This window comes from Entelurus aequoreus, linkage group LG08 (assembly GCF_033978785.1).
Source record: "Entelurus aequoreus isolate RoL-2023_Sb linkage group LG08, RoL_Eaeq_v1.1, whole genome shotgun sequence".
Lineage (NCBI taxonomy): Eukaryota > Metazoa > Chordata > Actinopteri > Syngnathiformes > Syngnathidae > Entelurus > Entelurus aequoreus.
The window spans coordinates 10,197,389-10,215,479 of NC_084738.1; the positions used below are offsets into that span (position 1 = coordinate 10,197,389).

At 36.8% G+C, this 18,091-nt stretch overlaps 2 protein-coding genes across 2 annotated transcripts in view; both read left to right on the forward strand.

The window, feature by feature from the left end:
• The window catches only part of LOC133655390 (zinc finger MIZ domain-containing protein 1-like), a 260,084-nt gene extending 250,464 nt beyond the window's left edge, over nt 1-9,620 (forward strand). Inside the window, exons 20-23 of the mRNA XM_062055505.1 lie at nt 712-947; nt 1,023-1,186; nt 4,078-4,335; nt 4,407-9,620. Coding sequence (XP_061911489.1) covers nt 712-947; nt 1,023-1,186; nt 4,078-4,335; nt 4,407-4,514 — 766 coding nt within the window. The 3' untranslated portion in view covers nt 4,515-9,620. The remainder of the gene's footprint in view (nt 1-711; nt 948-1,022; nt 1,187-4,077; nt 4,336-4,406) is intronic.
• Nucleotides 9,621-11,299: 1,679 nt separating this feature from the next.
• On the forward strand, nt 11,300-18,091 carry LOC133655389 (peptidyl-prolyl cis-trans isomerase A-like). The gene is made up of 6 exons (XM_062055504.1): nt 11,300-11,569; nt 11,694-11,724; nt 15,207-15,295; nt 15,351-15,447; nt 15,556-15,631; nt 17,620-18,091. The coding sequence occupies exons 1-6, from the start codon at nt 11,417-11,419 to the stop codon at nt 17,753-17,755; spliced, it is 582 nt and encodes a 193-aa protein (XP_061911488.1). The 5' UTR covers nt 11,300-11,416; the 3' UTR covers nt 17,756-18,091.

Sequence of the window (18,091 nt, forward strand, 5' to 3'; positions counted from 1 at the left end):
AATAGCATGTTAATATTATTGATGCATATATTTTGGAATAGTGCATATTTTCTATATATTTTATGTATTTTTTATATATGTTAATTGTCATATAAATGTTGGCTGTAAGTCTTATTGGTAAAGGTATTATGATTAAACCTTTGTAATTTAATTTATTTGATATCAGTAATACATCCTTTTTGTTATCATTTGCAAATTGGCTGATTGATTACAACAAGGTTTATAAAAACAACAGAATGATGATCAAGTAAATATTTTTTCATGCAATAATATATTATAATGCAGTATATAATGACATGATATACACTAACATATTGCTTTCCTTGGTACTCAAAAATAAAAAATAAAACACTTATTAGATTGATTTACATTCTGTGTGATTTTTCTAAATAAAATAAGGAAAACAATATTGAAAACATGTCATCATGATTCCATTCTTAATATGGATATTTTTTGCTAATTGTAATATTGTAAAATATTTATATAACGATATGAAAAATAATGATAAAGTACATTACAATGATCATTTAAAAAACATGTATATATTAGGATATGTTTACATTATATTCAGTACTGTAGTCAAAATATTTGCATTATTATACACAAGTAGTTTTTTATATTTCATGATGAATTTATTAATAAAGAAGTGAGCTTGTTTGCTTGAGTCCACCACATAAAATGAACGATATTAACTTATCTGTTGGTCTCCAGCTCGGAGTTCGAAGAGGTGACGATCGACCCGACGTGTAGCTGGCGGCCGGTGGCCATCAAATCAGAAATCCACATCAAGGAGGACCCTGATGGTCCTCTAGCCAAGAGGTTTAAGACCATGAGCCCCAGTCAGATGATCATGCCCAACGTGATGGAAATGATCGCCCAGCTCGGCCCCGGACCCTCGCCGTACTCGTCTCAGCATGGCGGCAACAACAGCGAATACGGCGGTCAAGGTCAGCGGCTCAAGAAAAAAAAAAAAAAAAAACAACCTCAGAGCTTTGACTCACTGTTTACTTCTCGTCTCCTAGGCAACAGTTACCAAGGCCACGGCAACTTTGACTTCCCTCACGGCACGCCGGGCGTGACGTCGATGAACGACTTCATGCACGGCCCCCAGCTGTCCCACCCGCCCGACATGCCCAATAGTCTAATGACGCAAGACAAGCCTCTTTCGCACAACATGGCCGACTCGGTGAGTTTAGACTCTATTGGATGTTCTTCCTGCTTATTAGACCCTAACGTGGGCATTCAAAATCTTTTTTCTATACTTTTTTGCTAAACAAAGTTTAGTTTGGGGTTGTAGTAAACTATTTTTTTTCGGAAACCTTGTAGCTAATTGGAATTGGGGGTTAAAACACCAAAATGATTCCCGAGCGCGGCCACTGCTGCTGCTCACTGCTCCCCTCACCTCCCAGGGGGTGGAACAAGGGGATGGGTCAAAAGCAGAGGGTAAATTCACCACACCTAGTGTGTGTGACTATCAGTGGACCACATGGACAACAATGGAAACAAGCTTTTTGGCTTTTTATGCTAACCATTTGCCTTTTTAAAGCATTACATGGATTCAATTCTTTAAGATGTCAATAAACTTCTCAGTCAATCAATCAAAAACTTTAACTTTAACTTTAATTGACAAAACTGGCATTTTTAGGTTTGTTATTTGGGGTTATAGCGCCCCCAGCTAGAAGTAGGTCTGTTTTGGTCATTCGGACTAAAAATTGTAACGCAAACTAGCAATAAACTGTGAGTAAAAATAAAAAGAGCCTTATTTTTAGTTAGCTACCTGGCTACTTCTTTGTTAGTGACGGATTCCGCTGACGTTATCGTGAGTTGAACAGGAAAAAACACTAGCAGATTTTTTGCCAAATTGTGTAAAGTTTTTTCTTATTCGCCACAACTCTACAAAGTTTCATGGAAGTTAGGTTTTTTTCGTATTTCTGTTTACAATTCTGCTCCAAAGAAATAGACTCACCAATGATTTGGAAGTGTGCTTTTTTATGAAATGCTAATGTATGTACATCTTTCTTAGCCCATAACTCACCATGCTACAAAGTTTAGTTGCTAGGTTTTGCCCGATCCTTCGGAGTTACGAACAAACCAGCTAATCAGTAACCCGCAATCAAAACTCTTGCTTTGCGCTGTTTCATGAAGCGATGTGCTACCCTACTACCAAGTTTTGCGGTAATCGGTCCGGTTGGGCAGTTTTTGTGGAATCCTTCTAATCCTTCTAAGTTTCGAACAAAGTGACTAAGGGTTAGGGCCACCCTGTTACAAGGTTTTGCTTATCCAAGTTATTAACAAACCGACTGAACAATAACTCGCAATAGATAACCTATAAATTTCTTACTGAGCCCATGCGTACCCCTGCTTTAAAATTTTGCGGAAATCGGTGAGGTGGGATTTAAGTAATAATGCTAACTTACGAAAATCCAATATTAAACAATGACAACAATCAAAGTAAATACCCCTAAGCAGGTACTACTGGGTAATGTTTGTTCGTTTGTTAGAATGTCTCACTCCAGACGATATACAGAGGAACATAAGAGCAGAAAATGCTAACATTACATAACATCAACAAAATGCTAAAATTAGATCAAAAAGAGAGCAAGAGAACAAGGAAATTGGATAAAATTGATATATGAAAAGGGGTAGGATTAAATAAGCTCTGCTTCTTCCTACTTATTTTACGACGTGCTGTAATGAAACAACTGGAAATATGCGATGCATTAGATTGCATTGTGTGCATTTTCCAAATAAACTGAAACTGAACTGAACATGCTAACACAAGAGCAAAATATGCTAAAATAATTGCAGAATATACTAAAATAAGAGCAAAATATGCGAAGATTGAAACAAATTATGTTAACATAAAATCAAATGATGCTGACATACAGTGTGTGCAAAAGATGCAAACATAAGTGCAAAGGATACTCAAATAAGAGCAAAAGATGCTAACATACACGCAAAACATGACGACATCAGTGTAAAAGATGCTAACATAAGTGTAAAAAATGAGATCAAAAAATGCTAAAATAAGGGGAAAATATGCTAACATTAGAGCAAAATATACTAATGGAAGAACAATAGATTCCAACAAAAGAACAAAAACTGCTAACATACAAGCAAAATATGCTAACATAGGTGTAGAATATACTAACATAAGAGTAAAAGATGCCAACATAAGCGTAAAAGATGCTAACAAAAGTAAAAGATACTCAAATAAGAGCAAAAGATGCCAACATAAGCGTAAAAGATGCTAACATAAGTAAAAGATACTCAAATAAGAGCAAAAGATGCTAACATACACGCAAAACATGACGACATTAGTGTAAAAGATGCTAACATAAGTGTAAAAACTGCTAACATGAGATCAAAAAATGCTAAAATAAGGGGAAAAGATGCTAACATTAGAGAAAAATATACTAACGGACGAACAATGGATTCTAACACAAGAACAAAAACTGCTAACATACAAGCAAAATATGCTAACATAGGTGTAGAATATACCGTACTAACATAAGAGTAAAAGATGCCAACATAAGCGTAAAAGATGCTAACATAAGTAAAAGATACTCAAATAAGAGCAAAAGATGCTAACATACACGCAAAACATGACGACATTAGTGTAAAAGATGCTAACATAAGTGTAAAAACTGCTAACATGAGATCAAAAAATGCTCAAATAAGGGGAAAAGATGCTAAGATTAGAGCAAAATATACTAAAGGAAGAACAATAGATGCCAACATAAGAAGAAAATCTGCTAACATACAAGCAAAATTTGCTAACATAGGTGTAAAATATACTAACATAAGAGTAAAAGATGCCAACATAAGAAAAATCAAGCACATTATTTGTGATTGCACATTTGTTAACTAATTAGCAGGCTACTTCCTTTTACTATTTCTATTGACTGATGAAACAAATGCTAACAATAGCAGCAGGATTATAATCGTTCATCTTCTTGCTGCCCTCAGTCTCATCTTGGATAAAGTTCCTTTGAAATGTCGCTGTTAGCATGTCCTGCCCCATGTGATGCGTTCGATGTCAATCAGTATCTAAGACATGTCGGCCACTTCTCGCAGATACCTCACTCTTCCGGCAATGAGCAGTCACATGGTCCATTGCAGCAGAGCTTACATGGGTCACCACACCCGGCGAGCCAACACCACAGCGGACCCCCGCCACCCTCGCGACAAGCTCCGCCCCCTCCTCCTCAGCAGCAACAACAGCAGCAGCAGCAGCAGCCCGGCTCCAACAGCCACCCCCATAGCGACCTGACCTTTAACCCCTCCAGTTTGGACAGCCAAGCCGGCTCGGACATGCCGGAACCTTCTTTAGACGTGAGTTTGCGACTTTTTTACCGGAAAAGCCTTTTCTAGAAAGATGTTTGACATTTTGTGTTCCCGTGCAGCTTCTTCCAGAGTTGGCCAACCCTGACGAGCTCTTGTCCTACCTGGACCCTCCGGACCTCCCCAGCAATAGTAATGACGACCTCCTGTCGCTGTTTGAAAACAACTGAGGCGTGCACCGGGGGCGTGGACTTTATAGCGCCCGGACGCCGCTCCGTACTTGACGAACACAAAGATGCACTCCCCCTTCTCTTCTTCCTCTTGTACAGTTTCACTTGGGAACACAAAAAGACACGTCGGGAAGTCCTTTCGAACTGTGCAGCTAAAAATCACCCGTTGTTTTGAACGCCACGCAAACACTTGTAGCATTTTCACCCGGCAGGAGAGATCCGCCATGTTGTCGTTCCGTGGGGAGAGGCCACCACACATCATTTAATAGCACAGGAGATCCACACCACGCAAAACAAACAATGAAGATGAATAACTTTCGATTCATAAATGTTCCTTTTTACTACAATTGTGATATTTTTGTTAAAAACTGTTTCATATGTTTCTACAAAGTCATGAATCGTTAGGGATTAGGGATGGGCATATTGATATTTTATAGGGCTGCAACCAACAACTAATTTAATAATCGATTAATCTGTCGATTATTACTTCGATTAATAGATTAATAATCGGATAAAAGAGACCAACTACATTTCTATCCTTTCCAGTATTTTATTGGAAAAAAACAGCATACTGGCACCATACTGATTTTGATTATTGTTTTTCAGCTGTTTGTAAATGTTGCAGTTTATAAATAAAGGTTTATAAAAAAATAAAAATAAAATAAAAAAAGCCTCTGTGCATGCGCATAGCATAGATCCAACGAATCGATGACTAAATTAATCGGCAACTATTTTTATAATCGATTTTAATCTATTTAATCGATTAGTTGTTGCAGCCCTAATATTTTATTTAATCCAATAATTTAAGCATTTTATTATTAAAATTACTGTTGTAAAAAAAGCAAAAAACTATAAAATATGTATCTTGATTTAAAAGTTTAATTTTTTATTTTTAGACGGCAAAAAATACCAACTTGATTTTTTCTTTAATTAAACAAACTAGAGCAGTTAATTTATTTGCTTACTTTAGCATGTGAGCATTTTCTTGCCACCTTTTATTCATTTATTTTATAATTATGGCCGCAATTCTCTTTTGCAGTGTTCTAATTTAAAACCAATTTACCGTATTTTTCGGAGTATAATCCGCACCTGCCGAAAATGCATAATAAAGAAGGAAAAAAACATATATAAGTCGCACTGGAGTGTAAGTCGCATTTTTTGGGGAAATTTATTTGATAACACCCAACACCAAGAATAGACATTTGAAAGGCAATTTAAAATAAATAAAGAATAGTGAACAACAGGCTGAATAAGTGTACGTTATATGAGGCATAAATAACCAACTGAGAAGGTGCCTGGTATGTTAACGTAACATATTATGGTAAGAGTCATTCAAATAACTATAACATATAGAACATGCTATACGTTTACCAAACAATCTGTCACTCCTAATCGCTAAATCCCATGGAATCTTATACGTCTAGTCTCTTACGTGAATGAGCTAAATAATATTATTTGATATTTTACTGTAATGTGTTAATAATTTCACACGTAAGTCGCTCCTGAGTATAAGTCGCACCCCCGGCCAAACTATGAAAAAAGCGGCGACTTATAGTCCGAAAAATACGGTACTTACTACAACGACAAAGTATGGACACCACAGACTGGCCGCTTTAGCTCTTAAAATAAATGTTATCACGTGTATACCCACAGTATTTTCCGGGCTATAGAGCACACCGGTAGTTAAGCCACACGCACCAAATTTTAGAACAAAAAAATATTTGTACATATTAGCCGCAGATATAAACCGGTAGATTTTGTAAATGTTTATTTACATACGTTAATTGTTTCTGAACAGTGCCTGTCACACGGCAGTAAAACGTCTGATCAAACAAAACAGAAGTCATCGTCATGTACCCACCAGCTGCGGAAGCAGGCTCTCCAATTATTTAAACAGACTCAATAATTTCAAAGTGATTTCTACCATGAATTGATTAACGTGGACGCCGACTTAAACAAGTTGAAAAACTTATTCGGGTGTTACCATTTAGTGGTCAATTGTACAGAATATGTACTGTACTGTGCAATCTACTAATAAAAGTCTCAATCAATCAATCAAACGTTTTGATCAAATTACGAAACTGAAACAATACAAAAAGAATGCCGCCATAAGTTAATAATATTAACACAGACAAATGTGTTAGCATATTCGCTAATGCTAATGACGCTAGTTTGATTATATTATGATAGCGCGTACACATATGCATGAAAACACTCCTACAGACATCACACATGGGACGGTTTAGTAATTATGTATTGTTTTAGTTACATTGTAAAACTAACAAACGTTGCTTGGAGTGATGAAGGAAGAATCTTTTCGAGCAGGAACGATATGGACGGTTATACTTCCGGTTCAAGGCACGAAACAGGAAGTAGATTTTCAACCTGCACCACTTGGATTGAGTGAACCCGTCCAAAAGATGGCGTCAGAGCACAAACAATAACCCACCTTTTCAGTGTCTCTGTCGGTGTAATATGAAAAGTATTTGTTGAATACAAAACATTATGGCCGGTAGCCTAGAAAAATCGATAAATTAGCCGCAGGGTTCAAAGCATGTGGAAAAAGTAGCGAATTATAGTCCGGGAAATACAGTAATCAAGCCTAGATTAAGCCAGGATCCCTTTGAAAGGTGCAAAATATTCAATTTATTTACAATTGTGTGAAAATAACTGTAATATTTATAATCACAAACTAGGGGTGCACAAAAAACTAACTCATTTGAACCGCGATTCTTATTCATTCTGATTCTAAATCGATACAAAATTTTCAAAAATCGATAAAAAAAACTAATAATGATAATGTTTCAGGCCATTTCCATGCAACCAGAAGGAGGTTTTTTAAATTCTAACCCGTTTTGAAAAAGTTTCATTATAATTGTTATACCAATTAATACATTGCGAGAATCGGTTTGTATCAAAAATCATGTTGAATTGAGAATCGATTCTGAATCAAATCACCACCCCAGGAATCGTAATCGGATCATTAGGTGCCCAAAGATTTGCATCCATATCACAAACAGTTAAAATGTTGAATATTTAATATTAATATTCTAACACATTGTCTTTTGAGACTTTGTAATGTCTTTCCCAGCTTTACAATAACAATTTAGCAAGGGGAAAAAATTTGCAAGTGCTTGTAGAAATGTTTTAATGCAAGCCATGTGTATAATTGTATTTCATATTTAATATATGCTAAATTGTGTACATGTTAGATGACACAAAGAAGTAGGATTAACACACATTCAAATATACAACCGAGAGTGGAGATTATGAAAGAAGGCTTTGGAACAATAAAAACGTGTGCGTTTATATATAATTGTACAATATTATCAAAGATAATGATTTTTTTTTTATTGAGTAAAATGTGTGAATATTTTTAATTAATATTTTGAAAAAATTGTCAAAAATAGATACTCACGAGTAACAAAAGGGTAGTATAAATAATTTGGCCTTGTAATGAATTTGCATTATCTTTTTCTACCATTTAAAAATATTATTTAAAGAATGATATACAAAAATTGCACTCATTTGGCTCGTAATTAATGAAAGACAATGAATCAAATGCCCATCCCTTGTCTTTATCTCTGTTTTCCGCTGCTTTTTTCTTCATTTTTGTGCAAAACTGTTCTCTATCACCCTCTTAAATGATGTGCAAAGTGTGCCAACTAGTACATTTCTAAGCTATATGTTTTTATTTTATGATTTCATTCAAAAACGCCAACGTAGATGCTCTTCTCAGTAAGCTCATCATTTTTACTGGATTTTTGTTTTCTACGTTCTGTTGCATTTGCTGCCTCATTACACAATTTATTTTTGGGAAACGGCTCACCAAAGTTGGACAAATGAAGATGGATAATGCGTGCATGTGTGTGTGTGTGTGTGTGTGTGTATGTGTGTGTGTGGGTGTGTTTGTGAGCGAAGGTCCTATTTGACAGTTAATCATAAAACGCAGTATCGTTGCCACATTTCCTTTCCTCTTTAATGATAACGCTGTTCCAGTATGCAAATGTATTATTTTCTAAGAAATGCTATTGTACTGTAAATATAATAATCATTGTGAATATTTTTCTATTATTTCCTCGCATCGCCGCGTTTTCTGTTCCCGAACTGACCTCCGCCGCCGCCGCCGCCTTTGTGTACGCGTCACGTGACCAGCCCACATGTCTCCTAAGTTATTTGCACGTGTTGATTTTTTATTTTTATTTTAACCATCATCATGTATGTTCTTTTCCCATCTTTCTTTTATCATTTGTTTGCATTTTGTTTCAAGATGTTTGTAATTGCGCTGGCTTATGAGTGTAATGTGAATATCATTTTTTTTCAAAGATACCTACAGTATATCACGAAAGTCATGATATTGTTTTTTTGTTTGTTTTGTTTTTTAATCTGGCTTTTTTTTTTAAACCCACATGACGGTATATTTGACCCCCTCTTTTTTTGTAATTTATTTTATACTGTTTTATTCTTATTAATAATACTCTGTAAGGCTAGAAATCCAATGTCTCTCACTGTAGCATGGCGCTAATAATTGTAAGCGTTCCAGTTCAACACACTGACATGTTTCAATCAGTGACAAAACACTGCCACATTATTAATATTTTTTACTTTCAAATGACGTTTTTTTCATACAAGTGAGCCACTTTTAGTGTGTTAGGGCAGCACCCTCAATCTGTAGTTGCACAATCACACGAAAAGACTCACATCTCTTGTCGGAATAAAATATAGAAAATTGAGTGAAATAACGTTAAGGGTGGTCACGTGTCCTAAGGATGTGTGTATATATGTACAATGAATATAGAGACATGTGGACAGAAATGTATTCATGTTCCCTGAGAATGTGCATTGTTTCCTCAGATTAATAATAAAAAAACAAGCTTGCAAACCTCTCTACTGGAAAATTGTTAGTTGGTGTCCCGTCGTTTTTGTCCGTCGCCTGCATACAAAAGAAAAATAAAAGGTTACATGCAAATACATTTGTTTACGAATATCATCAGTTTGTCCATTGTATGTACAATCACTTCATACTCAACTACTGCAAAAAGACAAAAGGAACTCATTGTGATTTTTTTTTGGTTCAAAGTCTTGCACAATTGTATGTAGTTAGACCACGTGGCACCCTAATATTTATCTAATAAATGTATTCAGAACATACCTGCATTGTTCTGTGCTCTTCTCTTTTCTGCAATTGTGTTTCCACGATAGCTCAGATATTTATTAACCGAATAACACATTTAGAGCTTAACTGTAAACAATAAAAAAAATTCAACTGTCATATTAATTGCTAGCTTATTGTCATTTAAGCCGCCATTTTGTTTTTGACTAATAAAATATTGCGAGGTTTACCGTAGGCTGTTTTTGTCCTTTAATTAGTCTTATTACTCAAATAATTCAGCATCTTATATTTTAACAAATGTATGTGATGTTCCATGAATTTATGTGCTATATTCCTAGTCGACTGTCGGTCATATAATGCGTACGCGAGCGATAGCAGTAATTTTAGCAACATGCTAACTAGCATGCTAATAACATGGCGCACGGCGATAACTATCACTTTCCACAGCTATTTCGTTTAAACATGCACTAAAATTTTATAAATTAAATTATCACGTTATTAAATAAACCATAAATAACAGTAAACAAAATTCCCACATTTTAATTGGATGCTTGCGGTTGTAAAACCACAGGTCTTACGTAACTCTTTACAGCCAGGTGAGCGATGTTGTGCCAGTGGTAGACTTTTTCTAATAGTGCTGTGTTGATGACGATGTTTATTTAAATGGTAAAATTGCATTATTATTTATAATATACGGGGTCTGTAGTACTGGTATACTGTAGTAAATGGCCCTTAGCAATGTATTTTCCTAAAAAAAAATACGACAATTTTAATATTCTGGAACGATAATACGTCATGTCACATCTGGCAACAACTTGAGTTTACTTCCGTTTAGGCTGTAAACACTTCCTGTTCCCCTATCTTGTAAAAGCGTGTTTGATTTTGGCGTGAAATTACTTAGTGGCGATATTATAAAAAATACAAGAAAGGATAGCTCCGATATTTACTAACCGAATAACAAATCTAGAGCCTAACTGTAAACAACAAATATTTCAACTGTCAAATAAATTGCTAGCTTGTTGCAATGTTAGTCGCAATATTGTTTTTGACTAATGAGATCTCGCGATGTTTGCCGTGGGGTAAATTAAAAAAAATGTTTACCGTGGACTGTGTATATAAGTCTTATTTCTCAAATAATTCAGCATTTTATATTCTGACACATGTATGTGATGGTCCATGAATTTATGTGCTATAGTCCTAGTTAACTGTTGGTCACACAATGCGTACGTGAGCGATAGAGGTCATTCCAGCAACATGCTAATAACATAGTGCACGGATAACCGATAACTATCACTTTCCACCGCTATTTCGTTTAAACATGCATTGGTATTTTACGAATTAAATTGTCACGCTGTTAAATAAACCATAAATAACAGTAAATCATTTTCCCACATTTTAATTGGATGCTTGCGGTTGTAAAACCACAGGTCTTACGTAACTCTTTACAGCCAGGTGAGCGATGTTGTGCCAGTGGCAGACTTTTTCTAATAGTGCTGTGTTGATGACGATGTTTATTTAAAGGTAAAATTGCATTATTATTTATAATATACGCGCTCTATAGTACTGGTACACTGTAGTAAACGGCCCTTAGCAATGTATTTTCCTAAAAAATACGACAATTTTAATATTCTGGAACGATAATGTGTCATGTCACATTTGGCAACAAGTTGAATTTACTTCCGTTTTGGCCGTAAACACTTCCTGTTCCCCCTATCTTGTAAAAGCGTGTTTGACTTTGGCGTGAGTGACGTGAATGACTTTGTGACGATAATATAAAAAAAACGAGAAAATGCTGCTAATATCTAACCGCGTTAAGTTGTGTTCGCTGGCGTTCACTGCTGCTCGGATGTACAGCAGCGGGCCGGCTGTTGCCAATAACAACCCGACAGTTTTCTTCGACATTTCGGCGGACAACGAGACACTCGGCAGGGTGACATTTGAGGTAACAAGGTGCAATGTCAGCGAAAATGTCTTTTCATTTTCTAATGTGTGTCTCAGCTCTCTTGTCTCAATTAAATTCATTAATATTTTTGTTCACCTTTTTTTTTGTTTTTTTATTTGTCTAGCTTAACGCGGAAGTGGTGCCTAAAACTGCAGGTAAGCAACGCTTGCATATCTTAGATTTTTTTGTGTCCACATTTTGACAAAAATATATCATATTTCATTTATCATGTTCGTATTTTTGCCGTTATAAAATGTCTGTTAAAATAAAGTTATGGGTGAGGGTTAAAAAGCATTAGCATTAGAGAGCGACCATATGTATTTTTCAGGGCCGATACCGGTTATCGATGGTGAAAGAGGCCGACAACCGATATTTAGAGACGATATCCATTCACAGTAAAAGTGACATATTGGCAGTGTTGGGTTAGTTACTGAAAACCAGTAACTAGTTACAATTACTAGTTACTTTATTTCAAAAGTAACTCAGTTACACCAAAAAGTAATGCGTTACTGTGAAAAGTAACTATTTAGTGACTTCTTTTTCCCCCCCTTTTTTTAAGGCTCCCATTAATGCCCTTTTAGCCTTCATTTCAGTACTGTTATTGCACTGAAGAATAATACAATCTGTTGATCAACTTGACATGCATTTGCATCACTGAACTCAGAAAGCAATGTGGTCTACATACAACACACAAACAATGTGGTCTACATACAACACACAAACAATGTGGTCTACATACAACATACAAACAATGTGCTCTACATACAACACACAAACAATGTGGTCTACATACAACATACAAACAATGTGGTCTACATACAACATACAAACAATGTGCTCTACATACAACACACAAACAATGTGGTCTACATACAACATACAAACAATGTGCTCTACATACAACATACAAACAATGTGCTCTACATACAACACACAAACAATGTGGTCTACATACAACACACAAACAATGTGGTCTACATACACCACACAAACAATGTGGTCTACATACAACACACAAACAATGTGGTCTACATACAACACACAAAGACAAAGATATGTTTCAAAGGGCCAATTTATTTCAGGCCAGAAAAAATTGACAAAACTATTTTAAATAGCTGCAACATAATGGCACTTTAACTTTAACTCTAAGTAGATAGGATCTTTGATCCAAGACACAACTTACATTTAACTAAAATGTTATTTTTTTTGTGCTCGACAAAAGAAAAGTATTGAGAATGTCTCCATGTTAAAAAACTCGACTTCTGGCTTCGCCATGATGTCTTGTTAGTTGTTATGAGAGTAGCGTATGTGTGTGCGTGTTTGTGTGTGTGTGTGTGTGTGGCCCTTTAAGATATGACAGCATGAGAGGTGAGTGACGTCAGTGAGTGAGTGGGCGAGAGAGGTGAGGGAGCGGCGACAGTGAGTGCGTGTAGGTGCTCTAGCTTGGTGGATGGCTGCGTGCAATAAAGTCACAAAGTTGCAACAAACCGCCGGGCTCGTCATTCACCCTCAGCTGTAGAGACCACTTCCGGGTAAAGTGAAGGTTGTTAGACCCGAAGTACGGCTCTGGAGGAACGTCTCCCCTGCGGGGAGGCGTGCTTTCTGTGGGTGGGGGAAAGCACGCCTCTTCTTTTCCACCGGAGCGCTCCAATAAAACACTCAGATCTTCAGTTTCTAGCCGATACTACATACAAATAACGTAAAATAATGCAGTAACGCATCATGCAGTAACGGTAACTGAGTTAATGTATATAAAAAAAACCGCGTTAGATTACTAGTTACCGCCGAAACTAACGGCGTTACAGTAACGCGTTACTTAGTAACGCGTTAGTCCCAACACTGCATATTGGCATCAAAACTTAAAATTATACTTCCAGTCCAACACTAAACTTTGTGTCTTTTTTATTAATTAAGTAATGTTTGACAACCTTTTTCCAAAACACAATATAAAATGTGAGATATAACAGGATAATGCATACGTTTATCATTTGTTTTCAAAACGGTAACAAAAATGTGGTACCCCCAAAATTTACTGTGGGACCTCATTTTAAAAAGTCCTAGCCTCAACACTGATGTAGAATTGGTGCGTGCAAAACAGCAGCAGGCAACTGTGGCCTGCGAGCCGGTTTTAATACTAATTAAATATCATCCGGTGGCCATAGATAATTAATTCCTTAACTTTGACACCCCTGACTTAAAAAAATCAGCTGAAATCGTCAATATGGAAAAAGTCTGTATAAAGCATGAAGCATGATTATTTAAAAAACAAGTAAATACAAACAAACAGTGCAGGGAGTTTTTGCGGCACAGTAACATCTGTTATAAAGGTTAATTAAAAAGTAGAATAAATAAATGGTTCCCTGAAGTTTTGGATCCCTGAATTGATTTTAATGTCAACTGTAATTGAGGAAATAATCCCAAATTCCAGACTTTTTCCCTGTTGACGATTTCAGCAGCTTTGTTTTAAGTCAGGGGTGTCAAAGTCAAGGCCCGCGGGCCAGATCTGGCCCACCAATTGGGATGATGTTCGAAAACCGGTTCTCCCGATTGTTCGATAACAAAAGAACCGATTCCTTGGATTCAAATCCCTTTTTGAGAAACTTTTCCCGTTATCGAAGCCACTATAGTAAAGAAAAAGATTTGGTTCTTTATTCGAATCCCTGGGAACGAATCCCGTGTCACAGGAAATGTCCAGTGGCACGTCACAGGAAATGACGTAGCTCAGTCATTCGGCGGCAGGTACGGAAGCAGCGACAACAATGGACCGGAAGAACTGCTCCAAGGCATGGCTTCACTTTACTAAGAAAAGTGTGTCCATAGTTACTTTGGCCTGTACTCATAGAGAGAATGCCAAGAGTGTGCAAAGCAGTAATCCGAGCAAAGGGTGGCTATTTTGAATAAACTAGAATATAACTTTTTTTTTTTTTTTTTTTACCTTTTTTGTTAAGTACATAACTCCACACGTGTTCATTCATAGTTTTGATGCCTTCAGTGACAATCTACAATGTAAATAGTCATGAAAATAAAGAAAACGCATTGAATGAGGAGAAGGTGTGCCCAAACTTTTGGCCTGCACTGTATGTCAAAATGGCAAATATCGGCGCCGATAATCGGTCAATCCCTAGTTAGCATTGAAGGCCACATTAATTAAAATAACAAATGTTTGAATATTACAAGAGTAATTTTTTATATTCAAAATTATAAAATTACGAGTTTTCAGGCTTTTTTTCTTTGTACATCATAGACAGTAATTTACAAATTACTACGGTATATAGTCTTTATTTTGGTATTTAACAATGTTATTTTAAATGTATTCTGTAAGTGTAAATGTACTCTGGCAATATATTTTTTTACATCTTTTTTTTCGTATAATGTTTGATAGTATCTTTAATTTGTGTTAAATTTTTATTTAATACTTAGTTATATGTGATCGTACTATATTATGACTACCAAAAGGTGTTAAAACAAGATTAGGAATGAAGTCACATCCATCCTGGCTAAATGTTTGTACAGTAATCTCAATTGACTCCTTCAAAATGTGTGTAATGGTGACTATTTCTTGTAAAAAAGGGAGTATTCCCTGCAGTCATGCGTCAGATTCTTACATCAGAATTGTTGTTTTTTTGCTTCCTGGCAGAAAACTTCCGGGCCCTGTGCACGGGGGAGCATGGATTTGGATTTAAGGGATCCATTTTCCACCGGGTCATCCCTTCGTTTATGTGCCAGGTGAGTTGCGACGCTTCTTCTCTACGATAGCCCGCTTTATATTTTGTGTTTGCAGGGTGGAGATTTCACAAACCACAACGGGACCGGCGGGAAGTCCATTTACGGATGGAAGTTTCCGGATGAGAACTTCAAATTGAAGCACACTGGACCTGGTAAGCAGAAGACTAGAAGAATAGTCCTGCGGGTCAAACATGGCTTGTCGTGCTTCTTTTCACCAGCAAGTGGCAGCATTGAGTCGAGCATGTTTTGCTTCCCTGTAGGAATCCTCTCAATGGCCAATGCCGGACCTAACACTAATGGATCCCAGTTCTTCATCTGCACCGCTAAAACTGAATGGTACGTGCTGATAAACACCATAACCAAGCATGCATCAATATAGCTCTTGTCTCAAAGTAGGTGTACTGTCACCACCTGTCACATCACACTGTGACTTATTTGGAGTTTGTTGCTGTTTTCCTGTGTGTAGTGTTTTAGTTCTTGTCTTGCGCTCCTATTTTGCTGGCTTTGGTTGGTATTTTCCTGTAGCAGTTTCATGTCTTCCTTTGAGCGATATTTCCCGCATCTACTTTGTTTTAGCAATCAAGAATATTTCAGTTGTTTTTATCCTTCTTTGTGGGGACATTGTTGATTGTCATGACATGTTCGGATGTACATTGTGGACGCCGTCTTTGCTCCACAGTAAGTCTTTGCTGTCGTCCAGCATTCTGTTTTTGTTTACTTTGATGCCAGTGGAGTTTTAGTTTCGTTCTGCATAGCCTTCCCTAAGCTGCAATGCCTTTTCTTAGGGGCACTCACCTTTTGTTTATTTTTGGTTTAAGCATTAGACACTTTTTTACCTGCACGCTGCCTCCCGACATCTACAAAGCTATTAGCTACCGGCTGCCATCTACTGATATGGAAGAGTATTACACTGTTACTCTGCCGAGCTCTAGACAGCACAGACACTCAACAACAACACATCATTTGCAAACTATAATTACTGGTTTGCAAGAAATATTTTTAACCCAAATAGGTGAAACTAGATAATCTCCCACGGCACACCAGACTGTGTCTCATGGCACCCTAGTGTGCCGCGGCACAGTGGTTGAAAAACACTGCCTTATTACAACATTGGTTCTGTCGTGGTGAAAGAGAGCTTGTTGTAAGATTTTTTATATTAACGCCACAAGGTGGCAGTAGCAGCATTTGAACTACCATGAGTGCTAAATTGACCTCTGCATGTGCTTAAAGATGCTGACCTTTACACCTCTTTTAATGGTGACTCAGTAGTTTGCTTCTTATTACCATTACAACTTTGGTTCTGTGTTGTGCATTCTTGTTAATAAAAGGTCACAGGGAGCTACTTCTTCTTTTCTACTTTCTCATTCACTCCAAATATTGACGTATAAATATACGTTTATATTTACATATTATGTGATTGAAAATGTATTTCCTTTGGTTAATTCATGCAAGTATTAGTTTAATTTATTTTTGTTACAAAACCCATTGTACAAAAGACTGTCTCTGTAACGCTTGTTTTCTTTTTGTGTCATTGGGTTGCTTGAGTGTAGTTCACTTTTACGACACTGGAGGGGGCATTGAACGCATCATTACATCAGCAAGCTCTGAAAGTTACGGTGAACTTCGATGTCAATTCTTTAATTGGCAGTTTTAAGCACACAAGTGATATTAAAGTGTCTATAAAGTAACTCACTTTGTATTGACGCACTCTGCCAATCAAACAATTGACATCGAAGTTCACCGTGACTTTCAGAGCTTGCTGATGTAATGATCCGTTCTATGCCCCCTCCAGTGTCGTAAAAGTGAACTACACTCAACCAAAAAGGAAACAAGCGTTACAGAGACTTTTGTACACCCATGTAAATTGGAGGGGAACGTATTTTTTGTTCCGGTTTGGTCACATGGTTGGGGGGACAATTAATATGTGACGGAATAAGGGACAGCAGGCATTTGATGGAAGAGGTTAATGGAGTCTCAGCTTGGAAATAAACTTTATTCCCTCGGAGTTTGGCCAATGAGGTATTATTATTTCTGAAATCAATGTGTTTCCTTTTATTTCATGTCAGACTAATTGTAAGTTCTGTTTTTCTTATTAGTTCTGACGGCATTATTTTGGCGTCGTTGTTAACGAGAAGAAGGCGTGGCCGAAATAAAAGTCTGCGTGAGAAAAACAAACAATTTGAGCCTTGATTAAGACCTCGGAGGGAGTAAATAACATTGTAAAAATGATCAGAATATTTACGGAATTTTGCGTTGTAAATGCTGGGGGAAAAAATCATATTTACACTCCTTGGCCACTCTAATAAGCTCCCGCCCTCACTCAGGCTGGACGGCAGACATGTCGTCTTCGGCAGCGTGAAAGAGGGATTGGACGTGGTGAAAACAGTGGAGTCCTTCGGCTCTCGCTCGGGCCGCACCTCGAAGAAGATCACCATCACCGACTGCGGCGAACTCAAGTAGAAAACTCCCGGGGTTTTCTTTGCTGCCGTTTGGTGTCCTGCTGGGCTGCATTAAGTAAGGAAACAACTAAATGTTGCATTAAGTAAGGAAATAACTTAATGCTGCATTAAGTAAGGAAACAACTAAATGTTGCATTAAGTAAGGAAATAACTAAATGCTGCATTAAGTAAGGAAACAACTAAATGCTGCATTAAGTAAGGAAACAACTAAATGTTGCATTAAGTAAGGAAACAACTAAATGCTGCATTAAGTAAGGAAACAACTAAATGCTGCATTAAGTAAGGAAACAACTAAATGTTGCATTAAGTAAGGAAATAACTAAATGCTGCATTAAGT

Excerpts from the sequence above, each read along its gene's own strand:
- LOC133655389 (XM_062055504.1), top strand. The coding sequence starts at position 11,417 with ATGCTGCTAATATCTAACCGCGTTAAGTTGTGTTCGCTGGCGTTCACT. Across the intron at positions 11,725-15,206 it reads AGTGGTGCCTAAAACTGCAG|AAAACTTCCGGGCCCTGTGC; the intron begins GTAAGCAACGCT and ends GCTTCCTGGCAG. Across the intron at positions 15,448-15,555 it reads ATTGAAGCACACTGGACCTG|GAATCCTCTCAATGGCCAAT; the intron begins GTAAGCAGAAGA and ends GCTTCCCTGTAG.